We start from the raw sequence: 20,568 nt of genomic DNA on the forward strand, positions 1-20,568 counted from the left end.
CTTATCGAACATAATACTTTTAACAAGACCTAGAAATTTTGTTTCAATCAAGAGCTAATTCGCCATTCATTTGTGTGATACCCATTCATATCAAATCAGTCGTTATGTTATATGATGAAGCTAACAATCTTGTGTGATTCATATTGTCAAGTCATGTGTGTAAAGATCCACAAAATAGTCTTCCTTTTTACCAAATTTTGTGGAATTCTAGAGAGAGAGAGAGAGCAATATGGTAATTGTCCACCAATTGAGTTATTTGCATACTTATGGCTCTATGGCTCTTGCATTGAAAATGGAAAAGAAAGTCAAGTTTTAGTTCAATCGTGTGGCAAAACTAGGCTTGACAATCATGAGAAATGTTGTTTTAGAACCAAGAAAGGAAATAAAATTATGACCTTCACGTCAATATGAACTAGAAACAATATAACTTTGTCTACTCACATAAGTGAAGTACTCACATCATCACAACTCTTGCATTGGAATAGAAAGAAAGTCTCAAGTTTGAATTCAATCGTGTTATTTCACATGTATTTAAAGAATGCAAATCATGATCTTCATGACAATATGAACTAGGTTTCATATATCTCCCGGATATAATAATATATGGCAATCATGATCTCCATTGTCTACTCTTGTAACTTATATTCCAAAAATTCGGAAATCATCCATGGAAAGATAAATGATTTAATAGCAAAATATTCGTCCTCATATTGTCATCCAAGACATCTATTATACATGGATTAGAGATAGAAATTGGTTAGTGGTAAGGTATCTTGTCGATGGCACATTACTTGATAAATGTGATAGAAGCATCAAGTGTTGAATGTAGGAAGGCAATCTCATCTTCCTTGGATACAAAAGAGGATTATAGACATAGATCTTATGTGCCCAATTACTAAACCATTTGGGTGGATGTGGCAAATGGGGTCACTTTATGGTAGAATGTCAACATCATTGTCCTTCAACCTTGGAGGTTCCTAATGAGGGGAATGATAATGAAAGAGTTGCGAGAGATGTTGGTATGTCGGATATTGTGGTCGTTATGGATGCAAGAACATCATTCTATGTCACAAGTTAGCAAGGTTCACAATTCATTTGCTTGGATATTCATCATTCTATGTCACAAGTTAGCAAGGTTCACAATTCATTTGCTTGGATATTCATCATTCTATGTCACACATCGGGCATCATTAACAAAGAAAATGTTGTCACCTTTCAATATTTCCCTCCCTCTTGTATAAAGTACAATTGGAGTTGGAGAAACAAACACCTGTTTAATGGTCTCCATTGAGTAACAAAACTCTATGTCCTTGATGGGTTTCACAACTAAGCTATGTTCTTGCCTTTTATGTCAGTCGTATTGCACTCGTCAGTTTTATTCATCATTCATTACAACCTCACTATTGTATGAGGGACAACGAGGTCTTTTGTTTATTATCATGTATTAATGTACACACTAGTTTTATAGAGAGACAAACACAATGAGAATGTTTGGCACCAAAAAAATGTTATTAATATGCTAGATTTTTCAGGAAGTACATCTTCAGTTTGATAAATAGTAAAAAAAAATGCATAGCAAAAAGAACAAGGAGAGATTCAACAAATATAAACAGAAATCCCATATGTTTATGTGTACAGATAGTTAGATTATATAAATATAGTCTATATATACATCATGGCTACAAAGCCTTCTGATACAAGTTGCAATATTGCTGCAACATTGTGTTTCTCCCTCGGTCAGACTTCTTCATTTTATCGTGCTGGCCATGCTATTGATACCAACATTGAATAAAATAGAACTGACCCCCTAAATATAACCCCAATTCTTTGCATAGATCTAGTTAGTTACACTGAGGGGAGGATATACAAATCGGCATTTTATTTTTTATTTTAATTCCTTTAAACCAAAAAATTCTTCCAGGGATTGACCAAAATAGATGTGATGATGATTGACTACCTAAATTTGGATGCAAATTGCAATTCTAATAGAACTAAACCTAATGCATGACGACAAGTTGGTTTCTGAATTATAACGATCAAGGTGATCCAAGAGCTTGTATATTGTATCTCAGAATCGCTCAAATTTTGCATCTTATACAGTGTATGCTTGCTGGATAGTATCAATGTCTAGGCCCTTGAGCCTAACAACAGACTCTACATGTCCTTTCAAAGTATGCAATTCTCTAAGCCTGTTTGAAGATGAAACACAGCAAGCAGTGTATTAAATTAATGCATCAAACAGTATCATTAAGAACCAAGAAGAGAAAACAATTAGTATGAAAACCAATCTCCAACTTACCGTGCTATCTCAGCGCGTCTCTTTGCTTGTTCTGCCATTTCACTAAGCTCACTGTAGCTGCTTTTTTCGGTGAAAATTTTTGCCTGTGGAGGATGCAAACCGTGCAAAGTTCGTTGAGCCGTGGCCCATTTAACCTCTCTTGCCTCTTTCCCAAAATCCTTTTGCCTTGTGAATGCAGTCTACATCACAATACACAATAATGTTGGCATGGTGAAAGAAACAAGTCATTATATACAAGGCAAATTTTGCCTGCACAAAGTATTTCTTTTAGTCACTATGTTAGCATATTGAAATTTGGAGAAATTCAACTATAGGTAAGTAATCTCATTAAAGTTCAAATATAAAATGCAGTACTCTATGAAAGTAACTTTTCATAAGGTTAGTTTAAGATCAGTGTGCAGCAAAGTTCTCCCTGAATAAATGGGTTTACAAGATAAAAATTTGCATTTTCCACAGCATGTGTAAAAAGGATGGATCATTGCCCATGAAAAGGACAATGCTGATTATGAAACACAGCAAGAAAGTCGTATTACCATGGCGCTTTAAAAGGTAATGCTACTGAAAGAATGTCATGCACATTGGACCAAAAGTTAATATAGATAAATTGAAATGAGAGAGAGAGAGAGATACCCGTTGTTCAATCACAAGATCCCATGCTTTGCCGCTTAAAATGTATCGAATGATAAATTTGATGATGTCAAGCGGAAAGTAGAAAACAAAGTTGTAGAGCCAAATAACTCCAGCCCATCCCCAACCCATGCCTTTAATCATTGCAAATCCCCAGTTTGCATAGACGGAAATAAAAGTTGCAATCTTAACAAAATAAAAAGACATTCAAGAATTAACCTCTTTCAAAAACCCTATTGTAATGAGATACAAACAATAATTTGAGCTCTTTCAGATCCCTAATGAAAAAAAAAGAGAAGCTTTTTTAATAAAAAATATAGGTATGTGATACCATTTGGGCAATAATAAATGCTGTCACAAGCAAGAAACCAGGCCTCTCTAAGAATGACCATCCCCTTGACCGAGTTACAAATATAAGAGCTTGACTTATTGTACTGACTTGCAGATAAATGGCTGCTGCCATCATATCATGGTTTCCCCTGATACTTCGCACTCCAAATGTATTCTGAGGAAGAACAAAAGTATATTATTGTTATTAATTCACTAAGCTTTACTATAGTTAAGCTACACCATTATCGGAACAAGATCATAGAATTCTCAACAAGCATACAATTATATTGTTCATATTTATAAAGCTTTAGCATAACGCTTTCTCAAGAAGAAATCAGAGTATCATCCTTCTTATGTACAATGATTTAGAATAATTAAGTACTCAATATGCTTAATCCACAAGAAAAGTCTACTACTATCTATCTTATATACAAGTTTTAACATAAGATATTTACAGAATTATCCTTTCTCAGTAAGAGCAGCGTGTTATCCTACGTCTGTAGTAAGCATTAACATAATAAGATGCAGAATTATCTTTTCCCAACAAGAAGAAATCATTCTTCTTATGCTGAACACTGTTGAATATTCTTAAGCTACAGCTGGCAACAAGTACAAAGTATTATCCTTCCTATGCTCAAAGTTACAGTATGCTTTCTCAACAAGAATATGTTAATATCCTTCTTATGTAATAAGCTTTAGCATAACAATCAAAACAAGCAGAGTACTATCCTTCTTGTCGGGAAGATATATCATATGATAAAGTTACATGATTATGTATTTTTTGCTAAAAAGCTTTCACATTCAAACCTGGAAAAAGTCAGTCTTGTCAGCTGCCCAGTAGAAAATGACTGTCATCAAAGCAAGATAACTTCCTAGTACAACACCAGTTGTAAATATCTCTGAAAGCTTCCAGCTGTCTGGTAAAGGAGATGGCTTCACTCTATCCTTAGAAATGGTCATTATTGTACCTTTAATGATCAAGCAATCATTAGCACTGAATGCGGCAAGCAGAGTATGTTCAAAACAAAAGCGAAAGTAATATTAAATCACCATGGAAAGTATGATTAAAACAATCCTCACCATCATTCAGGATTGCTATGATAAGAACCATGAATGGAGGGAAATCAAACTGCCAAATAAGTGCGAGAAGCATAAAGCCAAGCTGTAACACAGAAGACAAAAACACCTTTTAACTTCCATTGGGTATATGACAGATCCCATAACTAGTGTCTACGTACCACAATACGTATAGTTATTGAAACAGCATAGATCTGCAACAGAATCAAGATGATTTTGTAAGTTGAAGAAATGTAAAAACCTTTTGCATAGTCAAGTGAGCGCTGGAATATACAGAGTTCTGTATATATAGTCAACAGCAAGAGCATAAGGGGGAAGAAGCTTACAGTGTAGTTTTTCATTCTTTGAAAGATAGAACGGCTAGTCAAAACAGCACTGATGATGACACTTAGTCCAGGTTCAGTTAAAACTATGTCAGATGCACTTCTTGCAGCATCAGTGGCATCAGCAACAGCTATACCAATGTCTGCTTTCTTTAGTGCGGGTGCATCATTCACACCATCACCAGTCATCCCGCATATATGCTTCTTTTTCTGTAGTCTCTGTACAATTTCATATTTATGTTCTGCAAGAAGCATATGATAGAGTACATTTTAAAACTTGTTCAACATGCCAAAATGTTTTATGTACTAACATTTGACTTATGTTATGGAAAAAACATATGAGATGAGGAGTTATAAACTTGTTAATCTGCATAATCGTAGTATATAGTCTGTAGGAGTTTATTTTACATCTTTGGCATAATGCAAAGTTATCATTACCTGGAAAAACACCAGCAAATCCATCAGCTTTTTCAATAAGTTCGTCTATTGGCAAGGCAGCAATAGACTCATCCTTGTTTTGACCAAGCAAAGATGATGATGGATACATATTAGTCCCCATTCCAAGCCTCCTTCCAGTTTCCTTAGCAATTGCTAATTGATCACCTGTGAAGTTAATGACATAAAACCAAAGTCACCAAGAGCTTGTGGGCAATTTCATACAAGATAAACCCAGCTAATTTGCATTTATTAAGTCATTAATGCTATGTACCCAAACGAACGAAGACCATTCGTTGCAGAGAGTAATCAAACATGTTTCTAAGCTTATTTGTCAGATATCATATGTATGTTGAAACGACCTACCAGTTATCATCTTCACATTGACACCAAGGTTCAAAGCTCTCCGAATTGTCTCTGCACTATCATGACGAGGAGGGTCAAATAGTGGCAATAACCCAATAAATTGCCATGGCCCTCCAGGACTTTCTTTTCTACCTTCGGGAACTTCCTATAGATTACACCATCTTTTAGTGTCTGGGGTTATGAATCCAAAGTATGGAAAGAGAAATTTATATAATGCTAGGTGATGTGGTGTTTTTATATAAGTGTTCATGTTTTGTATGCTTGGTTTGAAAAAGATAGTACCTGTCTTGCAACTGCTAATGAACGGAGACCCCGTTCTGCAAACTTATCGATGACTCGATGCACTCTTGATGCAATTTCAGCTTTGTTATGTGCAAGTGAAAGAATCTGTATTAATAAAGTAAGAAATACTAGTTTTTTAAATATCCAATTTCAGCTTCCTTGTGTGCATGTGAAAAAGTCTTCATAACAAAGAAGGAAACATTAGTTTTCTAGACATGCAGTTTCAGCTTTATTGTGCGAAAAAGGAAAGAATCTGCACAATGAAGTTAGAAATAGTAGTGTTTTAGATTGCAATTTCAGTTTTGTTGTATGCAGTGGAAAAAGCTGCATAACAAAGTGAAGAAACAGTAATATTGTAGATATGTAATCTCAGATGTCTCATGCACAAGTGAAAGAATTTGCATTAACAAAGTACACAAACATTACATTTTCCAGGGTAACATGGCCATATTGATAGACGTGAGATTAGAAACTTAGTTGACATTTTGAAATGCATACCTGCTCTGGTGCACCCTTGCTGACCCTATGCATCTTTCCTTTTGCATCAATGAATGTTAAAGCTGTTCTCTTATCAGTAGGATTAAAGGGCAAAAAATGAACTTCCTCAATACCTGCACGAGCCTGAAAAGAAGAAGACCCAAATTATATAAGCTCACACTATTCTATGGAATATACATCGATATGAAATATGATACTTTTCTTAAATATTCAAACCTCTTTTGGATCAGCTAACACACCCACAATAGCAGCATCAATAGCATCTTGATTTTCAGTTCGTGATGCCCTAGCTGCCATCAAGACTACCGTGTCCTTATCAACGCCTTTTGCAAACACCTATCAATTCAAATAAAGATTTCTGATCAAACTTCCTACTACACAATTATTAGAATTTGATAACCATGTAGCTTTATGCCATTTTTAACCTCAATTAAGTTTTTGTCAACTGAGAGTTTGTTTAGTGTCAGTGTGCCAGTCTTATCACTACATAAAACGTCCATTCCAGCCAGCTCTTCTATAGCTGTCATTCGTTTTGTTATTGCACCCTGCAATATTAGAAAAATGTTTTCCATATTAGTTGTCCAAAACAAGTTTATCAAAATGTAATAAACGTTTATCTCATTTGTTGAGACTACTAGCAACAAGCATAAGTTCACTAAAACGTAATAAACCTAGTGATTCATTTTACAAACCTGCTGAGAGAGCCTATGGGAACCAATAGCCATTGTTACCGAGAGGACAGTTGGCATGGCAATGGGGATACCACCAATCAGAAGTACAAGTAAGTTATCAATGCCTTGCCGATATGTTCGGTGTTGAATAGGATACATGACTATAATCTCAATCACCATTCCAATGCCAATAGAACATATGCAGAAGTTCCCAATAGCTGTAAGAACCTGATTATGCAAAAGAAAAATTATAATTTAACACATATAATGGTGTTCATATGGGTATATATCAACAAAAGAGTATTAACAATAAAATGGTATTTGAAAATATTTAAAGAGTAACAAACCTTCTGGAAATGTCCCACTTGATTTGTTGTATCCACGAGGTGTGCGGCCTTACCAAAGAAAGTGTGGACACCAGTGGCAATGACCACAGCTTCTATCTCGCCTTGCTTACACGTAGATCCTGAGTAGACTCCATCACCTGGACTTTTGGTGACTGGTAATGATTCTCCAGTAAGGGCAGACTGCATTAAATCAGAAGAAAATAAATTTTGAATCTGTTAATCCTTAAGATATAGTACCAGTGCTTAAACTTGAAACCCATTTAGAGTTTCATTAAAACAATTCAAATATTGCAAAACACGTAACCTAAAGTTTTCTTTTGCCTAAAAAACATACTACATTAGGATTAAGAGATCACCCTCAGGCTATACAAGAAATGCTTTACAAACATGATACCTACCTCCCCCTTTTTAAGTTCTAGCTATCGGCTGAAATAAATATTTCGGTGTAGAGTGAAACCAGTCAACCTTATCAAAAAACCACTGAAAAAATATACCTTTGTCCTATATGCCACGAAACTAGTAATTGCAATTCTGCATGTTGAGTGTCACCTTTTATATTATTCAAACAACCTCTGATCAAATTCCTGTGATTGTCTGAGAAGGCCTTTCTGTCACATTTTGAAATACCTTCAAGCACCTTGCCTTTCACGTAACTCAAAGTTATGCCCTAACTTGCTATATATAAGCATTAATTATGAAATCGGAGCTCCAGATGAAGCCTAAATTTTCTTAAAAGTTGCAAACTTGCATAGTACTATCATTAAATTTAATATTACTGTAATTTATACTAAATCTATTAGAATCATAACAGTATCCTAAATCTGATACTACTTGAGTTATTCTAAATATAACACTATCATATACGATACAGTCTAATACTAGTAGTATACCTGATCTATCTTTAGAGGATCCCCATCCAAAAGGCGCGCATCTGCCGGAATGATATCACCAAGCTTCACACTGATGATGTCACCGGGGACCAAAACAGCTGCATCTTCTTCTATCCACTGCCCATTTCTTAGAACCTAGAGATATATACACCATTTGAACTACCATGACTTCCGGAAGAGAAAAAATATTTATTCCAATTCATTTTAAAAAATCAGCAAAAGCTTTAAATCTTTGAAATTGTGTGACTTACGGGAGATTGATATACATACATAGTGATTTCTTTTCAAGGATGCAAAAGTATTAAAATGGCTGACATAGTGCGACTTAAGGGAGAAAGAAAGAAAGAAAGATATATTAACGTCTTTTAAGAGGCCAAAATGGCCTATAAGACCAAATAAGAGATTACATCTTAAGTGTTGTCTCGTCTTGAGAAAAGAACACAAATTATTTATTGCTAAATTTTTAATCATTAAATCATTGAAATTGTGTGATTTAAAGAAGGCAAAACAATATACATACATACATATATCTATCTATTTGTCTATGTATGTATGTATGTATGTATGTATGTATATGTACATGCAATTTATTCATGATATTGTTACCTAATGGAGAGGAAAAAATATCACAAAATTATTTATTTCGTAAAAAAAGCAAAGCAAGAAAACAAACCTTAGCTCTTGGAGCTAATCTAGCCATCAATGCTGCTGCAGCATTTCCTGCATTGTTTTCTTCTATAAAACTTATGGTTGAGTTAATCACAAGAAGTGTAATAATGCCAAAAAAATCTTGCCAATCTGGAGGCCTATCCTGTAAACGGAATTATATAAAAGGACCATTGAGAAAATGTATAGAAGAAAAAAATCATACTTTGAAATAAGGATAAACTAGAAACATCAGCATATAAATGAAAATGTGGTTATGAACAAAATGATAGAAACAACAAATAAAGGGAAGAGCATAATTGAAATTATTATAAAATGCAAATGTTTAGTAGACAAGCTATAAATGATAGTAAAAAAGAAATATAGCTAACAAGAAAAATTCAATAGAAATGACCTACAGCAGAATAAATAAGGTATCAAAGAAAATCATCACAGGTATAAGGCATAAAAAAGAAAATAATGGAACAGAATCAAGGCATGAACGAAAAACATCATAATAATACGATATAAAAGAAAAACATTCCACACATTAAAGAAGAAAAATGAATGGAAATATAGCTACAAAGAGAAACCTGATAGTAAAAAGGTAAGATATTAGTGAACTTACATCACCATTTGCAAGAGCAATGGCCATTATAGCTGCAGCTTCCATGACCCAAGAAAGGGGATTCCACATAAACCCTAGGAATTTGAGGAATTTGCTTTCCTGGAACAATTAGAAAAACATTAACGAGTCCTTCCTGGACATGAAGATTTATATGAAGATGGAAAATTAAATTGAAGAAGACAATACCTAAAACACGGTAAAAATAGAGAGGAAACAAGTGAAAAGGAAAAAACCAAAAAAACAACAAGAACAAAAGCAGACGTGAAGAAAGAGTGTGAGAGAGAGAGAGTAAAATGAATTATACATACATGTCTACATATGCATATATGTCGTTGCATACGTATATAGATACACACATATCCATATACGTATACATGTACACATATACCTATCTATCTATCTAACAGATACAGTGACACAGAAAATTCTATGCACAGATGAAAAGAGATACTAGTATGAGTCATAATCTGAGCTAATTACTTTCTTTTCCTCGAGCTTGTTGTATCCAAAAATGTCAAGTCTCTCTTCGACTTCATCAGAAGTAAGTCCCGATTTTGAACACCTGAGTTGTTCAAATACCTCCTCCACAGGTATGTTCTCCTGTGAAATTTAATTCCGATTTTATATATCAGTTAGTTGAGTTAATCTTTGATTAATTTAGTTTTGCAACCTAAGAAATGTGGTCAAGTCTTAATTTCAAACTGATTAATTATTTAAATAATTAATCGATTACACTATTCATGCATTAATTAGCTTTCACACGAAAAAAAAAAGATAGCTTTATGGAAATGTCATTGGAAACTTGGATGGCGTTTTTGTTTCTGATAATTACAGTGGTATACATTTTCCCTCGCATATTGTAGGAGGAAGACGGAAGAAAATGAGAAGAAGATGGATCTCATAATCGTGAGTCACTCATTTCATTTGCATTTCTTCGGTCTGTATTTTATGGTTAATCTGTCACAGCCAATAACTGATTGAAAACAAAAATTCTCGCTAACCAGATGGCACATCCATAGTTATAAGGCTTGATTATGTACGGTACACGATAGATATTTCTTTCATCACCAAGAAACATGATGGCATTACCCTACAGCGCAGCACCAATTCCAGGTGCTGAAAATTTTTATCAGCCCATTCAGAGACTCTTCTAAGGGGGGTTGGAATATTTAGAAATAGCTCCATTGTCCCTCGTGAATTTTGACCAGCCTTCGAATTGATATTAGAAGAAATTATTGTCTCAGATTCATACCAGTGATGTCTAGCACAAGTTTTGGGACTAGGGTTCAGGGTTTGGGGTGTTATCATGTTTGGTTAAATATGATAACGCAAAAGAATTATAGAGAAATGAAGAACTCAGTCATGACGCACGGCAAGTCTTGAATAGAGTCTGATTGCAAAAATATTTGTTCCATGAGCTATTGTAGGCCTGACCTTATCCCAATAGCGGCAAAAACAAAATCATACATCCAATGTAATGTCACATGTGTTTCTTCATGTGTGAGACCATCTAAGTAAGACACTGTATTCACAAGGATGAACACACATACGGTCATATAGCTTCTTGGGGAGATCTAGCTGTTTCTGCAAATGAAATGGGTGTTCTGTAGGATATGAGGGTTTTAATACCTTCTTGGGAATAATGCGTGTTTATGTTCAATTTTTTGCGGACACATTGGGGATTAATGTGGCATAAATGGTAGATGTACTACCATATAAACGAAATGCACCGCTCTATTTTTTGCAAGAGGGTAAATAGTTGGGCATATCATGATTCAAAGGGACTCATTTTTTCAGTTTTCAGCTATAACCATATGCAAATCTTATGATTAAGTCATCATGCTGTATCTGGCATTAACCATCACAGAGTGATTTCGCCACATTGCATAATGATCTTTTGCATTGTCACAGTGATTTTTCCCCATTGCTGGAGTGGTTCTTCTCGATTGTCAAACTGATTCTTCGCATTGCTGGAGTCATTCTTCAGCGCGGTTTCACATCCCAGTGGCATTTTGAGGAGGTCGGTTGAGCTTAATAGTTGCAACTGTATAGTATGGCGTGGGATGAGGATGAAGAAGATGACGAAAATGAAAAAATGATGATGATGAATGAATGAAAAGGTATGAAAATGATGAAGACGATGACGAAAATGAAAAAGTGATGATGATGATGAATGAAAAGATATGAAGATGATGAAGAAGAGGTAAAGATGACAATGGTGATGAGGAAGAATGGAAAAGTTTGAAGATGATGAAGAACTTCTACGAATAATGAAGAAAGAAAAAAGGAAGAAGAAAAACATGACCTTCAAAACATAAATGTATACTATGCCTTTAATTTTTCAAACATCATGAGATTTTAAGAGAAGAAATGTAAGAAAGAAAACGATGATGAAGATGATAGCTTTTGGAAATCCTAAAAGGCATTGATTTGGTTTAAATTGATAAAATATGTGACAGGAGAGGAAGAAAGAAAGATGGTGATGAAGACTGGAGAAAAAAGAATGAAGACAGAAAGAGGAAGGAGGAAGATAGAAAGAAGAGGTAAGATCACTAAGATGAAGAAAGAAGGAAATAAAGAAGAACAAGAACGAACGAGGAGGATTAAGGAAAAGAAGAAGAAGAAGAAGACGAAGAAGAAGAAGAAAGACGGAGGAAGATTAAGACGAACGATAAGAACGAGGAAGAAAATGACGAAGAAGTCTGAAGACCAATAAGACTTTAATGAGGTCTCTTTTAACGTATAAGAGATTTAGGTGAGTATAATTAGCAGATCAATTAACTAAAACATTGAACTCTTAAATTAGCATAACTGCTCGTCTTAATTAGCAAAATTAACAAACTAAAACTTTACAGATTAATGAGCAAAGAACTTCTTTGTTAGATGCAATTTAAACTTTTTTTAGAATATTCTTTCCATATCTTTCAGAAGACTAAATGAACCTCTTTTTCTTCAGAAGATTAAATGGACCTGTTTTTCTTCAGAAGATAAGCTAAAAAAATTCAAGCAGATGAATTTCAGACCTTTTCTTTCTAGAAGAAGTAATTAACGTTTCAAGCAAGTTTAACTTTGCAATAATTTTTTAATCAAAGTAAACACAGAAAAGATTATATATTAAAACATTAAACGTATTTCGCAGGCATCAAATTTTTAATATTATAATCTTTTTGCATATACGAGAATTTCAAAAGTAATTTACTCTAAAAATCCTTTTCTTTTGAAGCATAGCTAATTCAATTTGAAAACTTTGTAAGCAGATTAAATTTTAGCAGTAATTTTAAGCAGGCATTATATAATACTTAAAATCTCTAAGCAGATCCAAATTAAGGAATTTATAATAATACTACAATATCTAACAGATTTAAATTACAAGCAGATCCAAATTAAGGAATTTATAATAATACTACAATATCTAACAGATTTAAATTACTAAATATTTCTAAGTAATGGTTGAAAGAACATTATAAAACATTTTCTTATTAGCAGATAAAATGAACCAACATTAACCATGGCAGATTAAACGAACTAAACATTCGAAATCTTTTCAAGCAGATGAATTAACGAATCCTTTTAAAATCTCTTTTAAGCACATTGATTAGCTAACCATAACAATTAGTTTATATTTTGGATAACTTAAGGTTAAGTAAAACAGATTCACCAGTATTGAAATTATTAGCAGATTAAGTACCTAACTGAACTTATCAGCTGATTAATTAGCTAAAACGTAGCAGAAGGAGGAACTAAGAATTAGTGGCTAAGTGAACTAATTTCAATAGATTAAAGAACTAAATTTAGAAGACTAAATGGCTAAGGCTAGCAGATTAATTAACTCGTTAATATATATATATATATATATAATTGTTTGTATACTTAATACTTACAAGATCAACGGCTTCCTTGCTAATAGCATCAAGGCTTGCCGCTTTCTCTCCCATTTTCATTTATTTATTTAGCTCAGGATTGGATCACAAATTATTATAATCTCTGAGGAACATATACATACATATAATATCTATTAAGTCTTTCTTCAGCGATTAGAGAGTCTCGATGCTTCTCGTTATTGAAATGCTTATAATTATATGGGGTACTTATTTCAGAAGGCAGAGAAATGATGAAAGAAAACTGCTGAAGAAGAAGAAGAAATGTTTTTCCAGAGAGCCTTTTATTGAAGAGAGGAGGGGGGGAAAAACAAAATTTAAAACAAATTAATCAATTAATAGATAGTATATATGTATGTATACTGAAAGAAGGAGACGAAAAAGAAAATACATAAATAAATAAAAGCGGAAACTTGTGCTTTTTTTTTGTTTTCTTTGCTTTTCGAAGAAAAGCAAACTTGAAGTGGTTTTGAGTTGTACCAAAAAACCACCAAAGCAATACCAGAAAACGGTGAGGATGGTGGGATTAGGTAGTGAAGTTCTATTGTGGTTTTAAACGTTCTCCCAGTTTTGCTTTTTGCAGCTACTCATCCCTGTTGTTTCTCGTTTGCTTTCTCATGAATGAGAGTGTTCATTTTGCGTGATTTATTATGCATACATATACATAGACACATACATACGTACATACACACACACGTACGTACGTACGTACATACACACACATGAATACATACATACATACATACAGTATACTGATGCACACACACATGCATGAATGCATACACCTTATTATAATTACCCAACCTACCCCCTCAAAAGATGTGTGATTTTTTGGTGTGACCCTAGGCCAACTGTCCCATTCTATTCGCCCTCAACTTTTAGCCTTCTTCCCTCCCCTTTACACGTGAATCTTACTTGTCTCCCTTGTAATTCTCCACACTCCCACGTCGTGAACAACAACATTATCGCCGTCGCCATCATTGTGAATAGATTGAGAATACTTAATTGTATTGATAACCAATAGTATGCTTATGTTGTCTTGCTCATTGTGAATAGATTGAGAATACTTAATTGTATTGATAACCAATAGTATGCTTATGTTGTCTTGCTGATTCACATTCTTATTTTCACTCATAACATTCGTATGTATGTTTATGTGTAAACATACATACAAATACATACAACATGCACGTGCCACATATACGTAGATGATTCATGTATGTAGATAGATAGGTAGATATCTTTTTAACATCCGCACGAGACTTGTTGTGATCTATGAGATCAAGCCTAGGTCATCGTGAGGATTGAACTTAGGTTCTCTCAATTGTATGACTAATATACACACTTGCTCATGTTAACCAAATTTTACCATGATGGCAACATATATGGTCATCTCATCCTTCACATTGTCCAATAGTGTTTCTTTCACACGCACCTTTTTTTATGACCGGAAGGCCTTAAAACTCTAACACAATTCAATGAAACATGTTTTTGAGTGTAATGATTAAGGTGGATGTCATGGACAAATTCCTTATCCAATTGGTAAAGCGATTTGTGTTGTTATATCTAGCCACCTTTCCATGGTTTTTTCTTAAGAAGCCCTAATGTTATCCCTCAAACCATATAATGCAATATTCAAACAACCTCACGACAAATGGATTCTTGTTTGATGGCCTATTTCAAGTGCAGTTCAACATATATATGTAGGCTAAAAGGAAAGTAGATTTGGTCATTCTCACAATTGAAATTTGAGATCTAAAGATACCTTTTTTTACTCAAATGAGTGTTATTAATGTCATGCCCTATAGGGTTTACCTTGCCATAAGATCCTCACTATCATATGGAAAAACAAAGTTTTTTTGTACGAGTCACGACCATGATGTTTTAATACATTAACTACTTTCATGGGAGAGAGACCCAGATTTAGAAGCACACAGGACTCAAGATGTGCAAACATAAGTATAAATCATGAAGACAAGAATATTGCGCTCAAACAGTAAGTGGAGAGTGTACCAAGGTGATCAAACCATCATCCAAGGTGTTTGTGTATGCCTCTCTCTCTCTCTCTCTCTCTCTCTCTCTCTCTCTCTCTCACCCCTTCCCTCTCTCAAGCCGGTTCATTGGTAGGAGAAACTCCCAACATAATATCCATAACGCAATTCCTTTTTGACAACTCAATAGTTAGTTTCTTGATAAATTTCACGCTAATACAATGCACGCGCATCATTTTTTAATCATTATGCTTGCACATGATAAACATGGGTTGAAACTTAATAATATAACACTTCTTAGACAAGCTCTCTATATTCATAAACATTTTAGATGATGAAACGTTCTCCTATCTCCGTTGAAACTTGAAACTATTTGAAACAACCATTCCTCTAGTTTAGACTAGGTATAAACTAATCATATAATATATCAAGCACTTGAGCATGTGTAGAAGGATTACACGATTAATGTATAGGGTAATCCTCATGTGGAAAACCAAAGTGTGGTTGCATTTACATATATTGTTTGGTTGGGAGGTGAAAACAAGTGAATGAGGGAATATTTTCAAACTTTTCTCTTTGAAAACTCCATCCAGGTTTACTCATGGGAAAACCTTATTAGCATCAAATTTGGTGTTAGCAATATCTACCTATGGTCTAACAAGAACCAAATATATCTCTAATTATATGTTTTTCTAGAATAAGGTTGATCAAAATTCTCACCTCATAAATATGTTCCATAAACAGTCATTCTAGGTCATCAATAATTTCAATCTAGGTGTCTCAAAGAGCTTATATCGAGTTAGGTTTCATATCTCCCTTGATATGTTGGTAACAAGTAGGTTATTGACGACATCACTGAGAGCTCATTAGCTAATCTTCAAAAAAAACATTTTTCATTAAATTGTTGTTAGTAACACCAACTATATCTTTAAAAGTACACGAGAGGTAAAGTAGTAGGTTGCATCATTTCCTTAACAAGGGTGAAGATAATAGCACGTAGGTACATTAAGTAGAAACAATACATAGACTTAACATACTCGTGGAAGAAAGAACATTGAATCAATAATCAAAAGAGGTTGTACACAATCTTCTTTTTATCAATACACAACCATTTCTTGGTATACAAATTCATTGGAGTTAACTTGAGCCTTGGCATTGCAAGCAAGATGTGTGCTTTGCATGCTCCTTGTGTCCTCGATAAGTTGAAACAAGTTGGATGCATTTCTATCCATGAAGTTGAATTTGAGAGGATATTGTGAAGCTATGTACAACTCAAAACATGATGTCATAATGTAGCAAATGATAACGTAAAGATGATATGAACTACATATCTAATAGATTATTAGATAGGGAACATTGAAAATAATTAACGATGTAAAAAAAGAACTTGTCAAAATAATGAACCACGTTGCAAACCAACTAGATAAATTTGAAACAATAAAGCATGTCATGGAAACCCTTAAGTACGGCGAAGGCATATTAAATGAGCATTGTCCGATGATGAAGATAATGAGAAGATTGGTAGTTAAAAGGAAAAAACACATGTAATGATAAATAAAGAGCACCCCTTTCTTTATGAGTTCCTTTAAAATATCACAACTATCGTGGTCCAATCTTAAACAAAATATATTATGCCCTCAAGTACAACCAACTTAGTGTTTTTTTGCAAAAATAGGACATTGTACCGTGTTATCCAAAGGCATACCTATATAATGAATCTTTAGCAACTCACTTCCAACCGCTATCGCGTTGGGCGTGATAGTTCTTTCACTATGAGTGCATATTCGTGATTGTCGTGAATCAAACTACAATTGTTACTATTATAAAATTTGAATATCAATCACATTTTAGGACGTAATTTGTATATATTTTTCAGATAGTTAAAATAAATAACATTATCCTCTTATTCGCATTGTCTTTGCTATGATGGTTTTCACTTCAAGAAAAAATGTCGATGTTGACATCAATTATGATTATAACGCCATGTTTTAGGCGCAATCTCTTTGTGCTTGTGATCGCAAACAAAAGTTACATTATGATTAAGACAATGGTGATTAGCCAAAGTAATGTATTGTCTAAAATGCCATAGTGTTTTATAGCTTGAAACATCATATATTTCTTAGTTCTTACTTCAAAATGTGAAGATCCATTATGTGTGAGTGTTTCTCCATTCTACCCGTTAAAGGGAATCTAACACACAAAGAGACATTGAATGTGAATTCATTCATTGCATTTTGATCATAACCCCCATTAGCCAGAGACAATATTTTCTCTCTCACTTTCAAAGTCATAAATATACCAAATAACAATGCCAAATTTCTAGTTTTTGCATTTGGTGTGCCACTTGAGTCCACATATGAATATTAAAAACTTGCGAATGTATTTTATAAATCATCATCAATGTTAAATATCTTCCTCCAAGCCAACAAAGATCAAAGACGGCAATAGAAATATGTAGTAACAAGCACACAAAACATAGAATTTCATTGAGTTTAATTTCAAGGTGACGTAATAAGTTGAGATGAGTTGAAATGAGTTTCATTTTGCAAAATTCCAAACCTTCAATTGATCATATTGACACAATATGGATAATCATTATAGGGTCACTCTTGTGGATGATTCCTTCACATTTTTGCATGCACATAAAAACTGCATTTGCAAGATGTATTTGCATGACTTCAAGATTGTGAGTCAATCTATTTGTATAAATTAGTTTAGATTGCTCAATAAAAATCATTCTATTGATAATGAATTAAGTCTAATTTGGATTCATGTATCTAATTGTTGGAACTTGGCTCATTGAGTGGTTCTATTATAGGAATCTAGATAAATTTAAGTGTAGGGCGTCTCAAATGTGACATTTCGATATGCGATTGGAAGTGAATCACCTACACTTTCAACCTTTTTCATTGCTACCATTGTAGGACGTCTTACATTGTCGCCACTTATTCACCCTTAAAAGGGAAGGAGAAACAAAATGTCTTAAAAGTTGGATTGCCTAGAATCACATTTGTTTGCCCAAACGGATGTAGGTGCAACAAGGTTGATTCTTCTAGCCATGATTGCTTGTAGGTTTATCTTTCTTCACAATGAATTTGTTTAAAACTACTTGAATTCAAATTTGTTGCCGTTAAATTCTAAATAAGTGGAATGTTGTTAACATCCACACATCTAGGCAGGCGTTTTTCCAATTGTCTTCAAATTTGGATCCTTTTATTGCTACATTTTCCATTCCCATTAACATGTTCTCTCAACTTGATCCTCATTTTGTAGAGTGTAATCATTTGTAATCTTCATGCATGTTTCACCAACGTCAATGTTTGATACTCCAACCCTCCATGCTACCTCACAAGTGATAGGTTCCAATGTTTTTGTTCTTTTACTTGTCATTTTTAGTGTTACGGGCATGACCATATAATATCCCGTGGTAAGAATTTACCAAGAATACTACGGTAAATTCTTACCACGGGATATTATATGGTCATGCCCGTAACATTTAGGATGATCACTTGCCATCCAAAATATTGTTTGCAAGCCAATCATTCATATTGTCACACCTTTCATGATATTGTGGCCCAATTTCACCATATCTATCATTTAGGGCACAATTACATACAATTACATTTTGATGTAATATTTCTAAGTTGTCATCTCATGGTATATGTACATATAGTTGGCATGTGGATTAAATGACAATGTCCCCAACATTGGTAGTAAGTTGGATTAGATTAGTGTAGCAGTATACTCTCACTTGCGGCTTGAATTGCTTCATAACATTGGGATTTGTTGTTGATGACTTACATAACTCCCTTTGAGACATTAACACTTTTTAAGTTTGACAAAACTAACAAGGATTTTCAATATGAAGTTTATGAGACTATAAAAGGGCGGGCACTTCAAAATTTCAAATCTCCTCGTGGATAGATATTCATTTTTTTATCTTTCTAAGAAAACATATTTGAAGATTTGCCCATTGGATTTCCACATCATGCGAGTTCGAAAATTTCCATCTACTACAAGTCTACATGTTAAAAACTGATTTGCTATTCAGCCTTGAGTTGAATGTATTTTGAGCGGATAAAACATGGCATGGATTTATTTTTATTTCATTGATATTGGACTAGGACAAATTTTAAAAAATCCAAAACATGGTGAATTAAATTGAACTATAAAAGTAAATCCAAAACATTAATATGGGTTCCTATTTTTTGTTGTTGTTCATCACACTCCTTGACCCTCACACATATTCATATATACATTTTCTCAAAAAAACTATAAAAGAAATGTTGGATCGACCTTCACTACACTCACTCTTTCATGCCTCTCAATAAGCTAAGGTAGATGTATTCTATTCTATTCGGTAGAAATAATGCTACCATATCACATCTCTGCCACATTATGTACCAAAGTTTAAAGAGATTGAATTTGTTAAAAGGATTCACATTTTCAACCAAAACACAATGTAACTGGCTATTTTCTAATTTTCTCTTGGGCTTGTGTCCATCATTGGATACGTCTCATGCTTCTCAAAGGCTTCATCTCGATGTAAGCATTATTTGGTATATCATCTAGAAATTCCACCCACCTCACAAGCGAGAAGTTTCTTATTTAAATTGGACGAAAATAGATGGAGCATGCGTCAAACTTCTCAAAGGATTGTTCCCATATGAAATGCTACTAAAAAATCACACCCTCTCACACACACCCATAGACACCAACATGTACAAAGCTCGAATATATATGTTGCGTTTGGATGTCCATCCAAGTCTTGAATAAATACAAGCACACGTGCATTACACATTTGTAACCAAGTTATTACGAGGTGGCATGGCAAGTGTGACCAAATATTTCTCCTTTTGTGTTACCAACCAAGACTTTATCTACAATATAAGTAGCCTGTGATTTCCACATCTTTTCTTGCACATATGTCAAAGAGAAAGTATAAATACCTTTATATTGATGGGGAGTCGAGATTTCTCTGGTTTTTTCTCAAGCGTGCGGAGATAAAGGGTATCATATTTTTTATTAATTTCGATTTGAATAATAGAACAAATAAATAAATAAATGTGAAGCCTAGGTCTGCAATATTGTGGAAACTAGAAGTATAAAAACGTTGAATATTTAGTAGCAGAATAATTGATAGAAAAGCATTTTGTTTTATTTGACGATTATTATAACTGAAAAACGAATTTTGGAACACAAAAACACAAAAGACAAATAAATAATTTGGTAGAACCGCGTAATTTTCCGTACTGAACACGGAAACCGTACGGATTCGGAT

General features: G+C 33.9%; 1 protein-coding gene across 1 annotated transcript; it reads right to left on the bottom strand.

Annotated features, from left to right (window-relative positions):
- Positions 1 to 1,601: 1,601 nt before the first annotated feature.
- LOC147866609 (ATPase 11, plasma membrane-type) lies at positions 1,602 to 13,533 on the bottom strand. Its single transcript, XM_087317053.1, has 21 exons — positions 13,300 to 13,533; positions 9,899 to 10,018; positions 9,419 to 9,517; positions 8,819 to 8,956; positions 8,146 to 8,280; positions 7,256 to 7,435; positions 6,930 to 7,136; positions 6,663 to 6,782; positions 6,454 to 6,573; positions 6,238 to 6,360; positions 5,740 to 5,844; positions 5,458 to 5,602; positions 5,095 to 5,259; positions 4,660 to 4,898; positions 4,495 to 4,527; positions 4,337 to 4,418; positions 4,064 to 4,224; positions 3,258 to 3,431; positions 2,930 to 3,112; positions 2,300 to 2,478; positions 1,602 to 2,189 (listed from the first exon to the last, which is right to left on the bottom strand). Exons 1-21 carry the CDS (start codon positions 13,357 to 13,359, stop codon positions 2,093 to 2,095), a joined length of 2,865 nt encoding a protein of 954 aa, XP_087173179.1. The 5' UTR covers positions 13,360 to 13,533; the 3' UTR covers positions 1,602 to 2,092.
- Between the last annotated feature and the right edge of the window lie 7,035 nt (positions 13,534 to 20,568).

The sequence above is a fragment of the Azolla caroliniana genome, unplaced genomic scaffold, assembly GCF_043228905.1.
Source record: "Azolla caroliniana isolate FFs.n. ecotype wild unplaced genomic scaffold, voAzoCaro1.0.p SCAF_3, whole genome shotgun sequence".
NCBI lineage: Eukaryota > Viridiplantae > Streptophyta > Polypodiopsida > Salviniales > Salviniaceae > Azolla > Azolla caroliniana.

What these genes read in the sequence shown, in the direction of transcription:
- LOC147866609 (XM_087317053.1), bottom strand. Translation starts at nt 13,359, where the DNA reads ATGAAAATGGGAGAGAAAGCGGCAAGCCTTGATGCTATTAGCAAGGAA. An exon ending in TTGCTCTTGCAAATGGTGAT is followed by an intron (nt 8,957 to 9,418) that starts GTAAGTTCACTA and finishes TTCCGTTTACAG; the next exon opens with GATAGGCCTCCAGATTGGCA. An exon ending in GCAAGGGTGCACCAGAGCAG is followed by an intron (nt 5,845 to 6,237) that starts GTATGCATTTCA and finishes TTATTAATACAG; the next exon opens with ATTCTTTCACTTGCACATAA.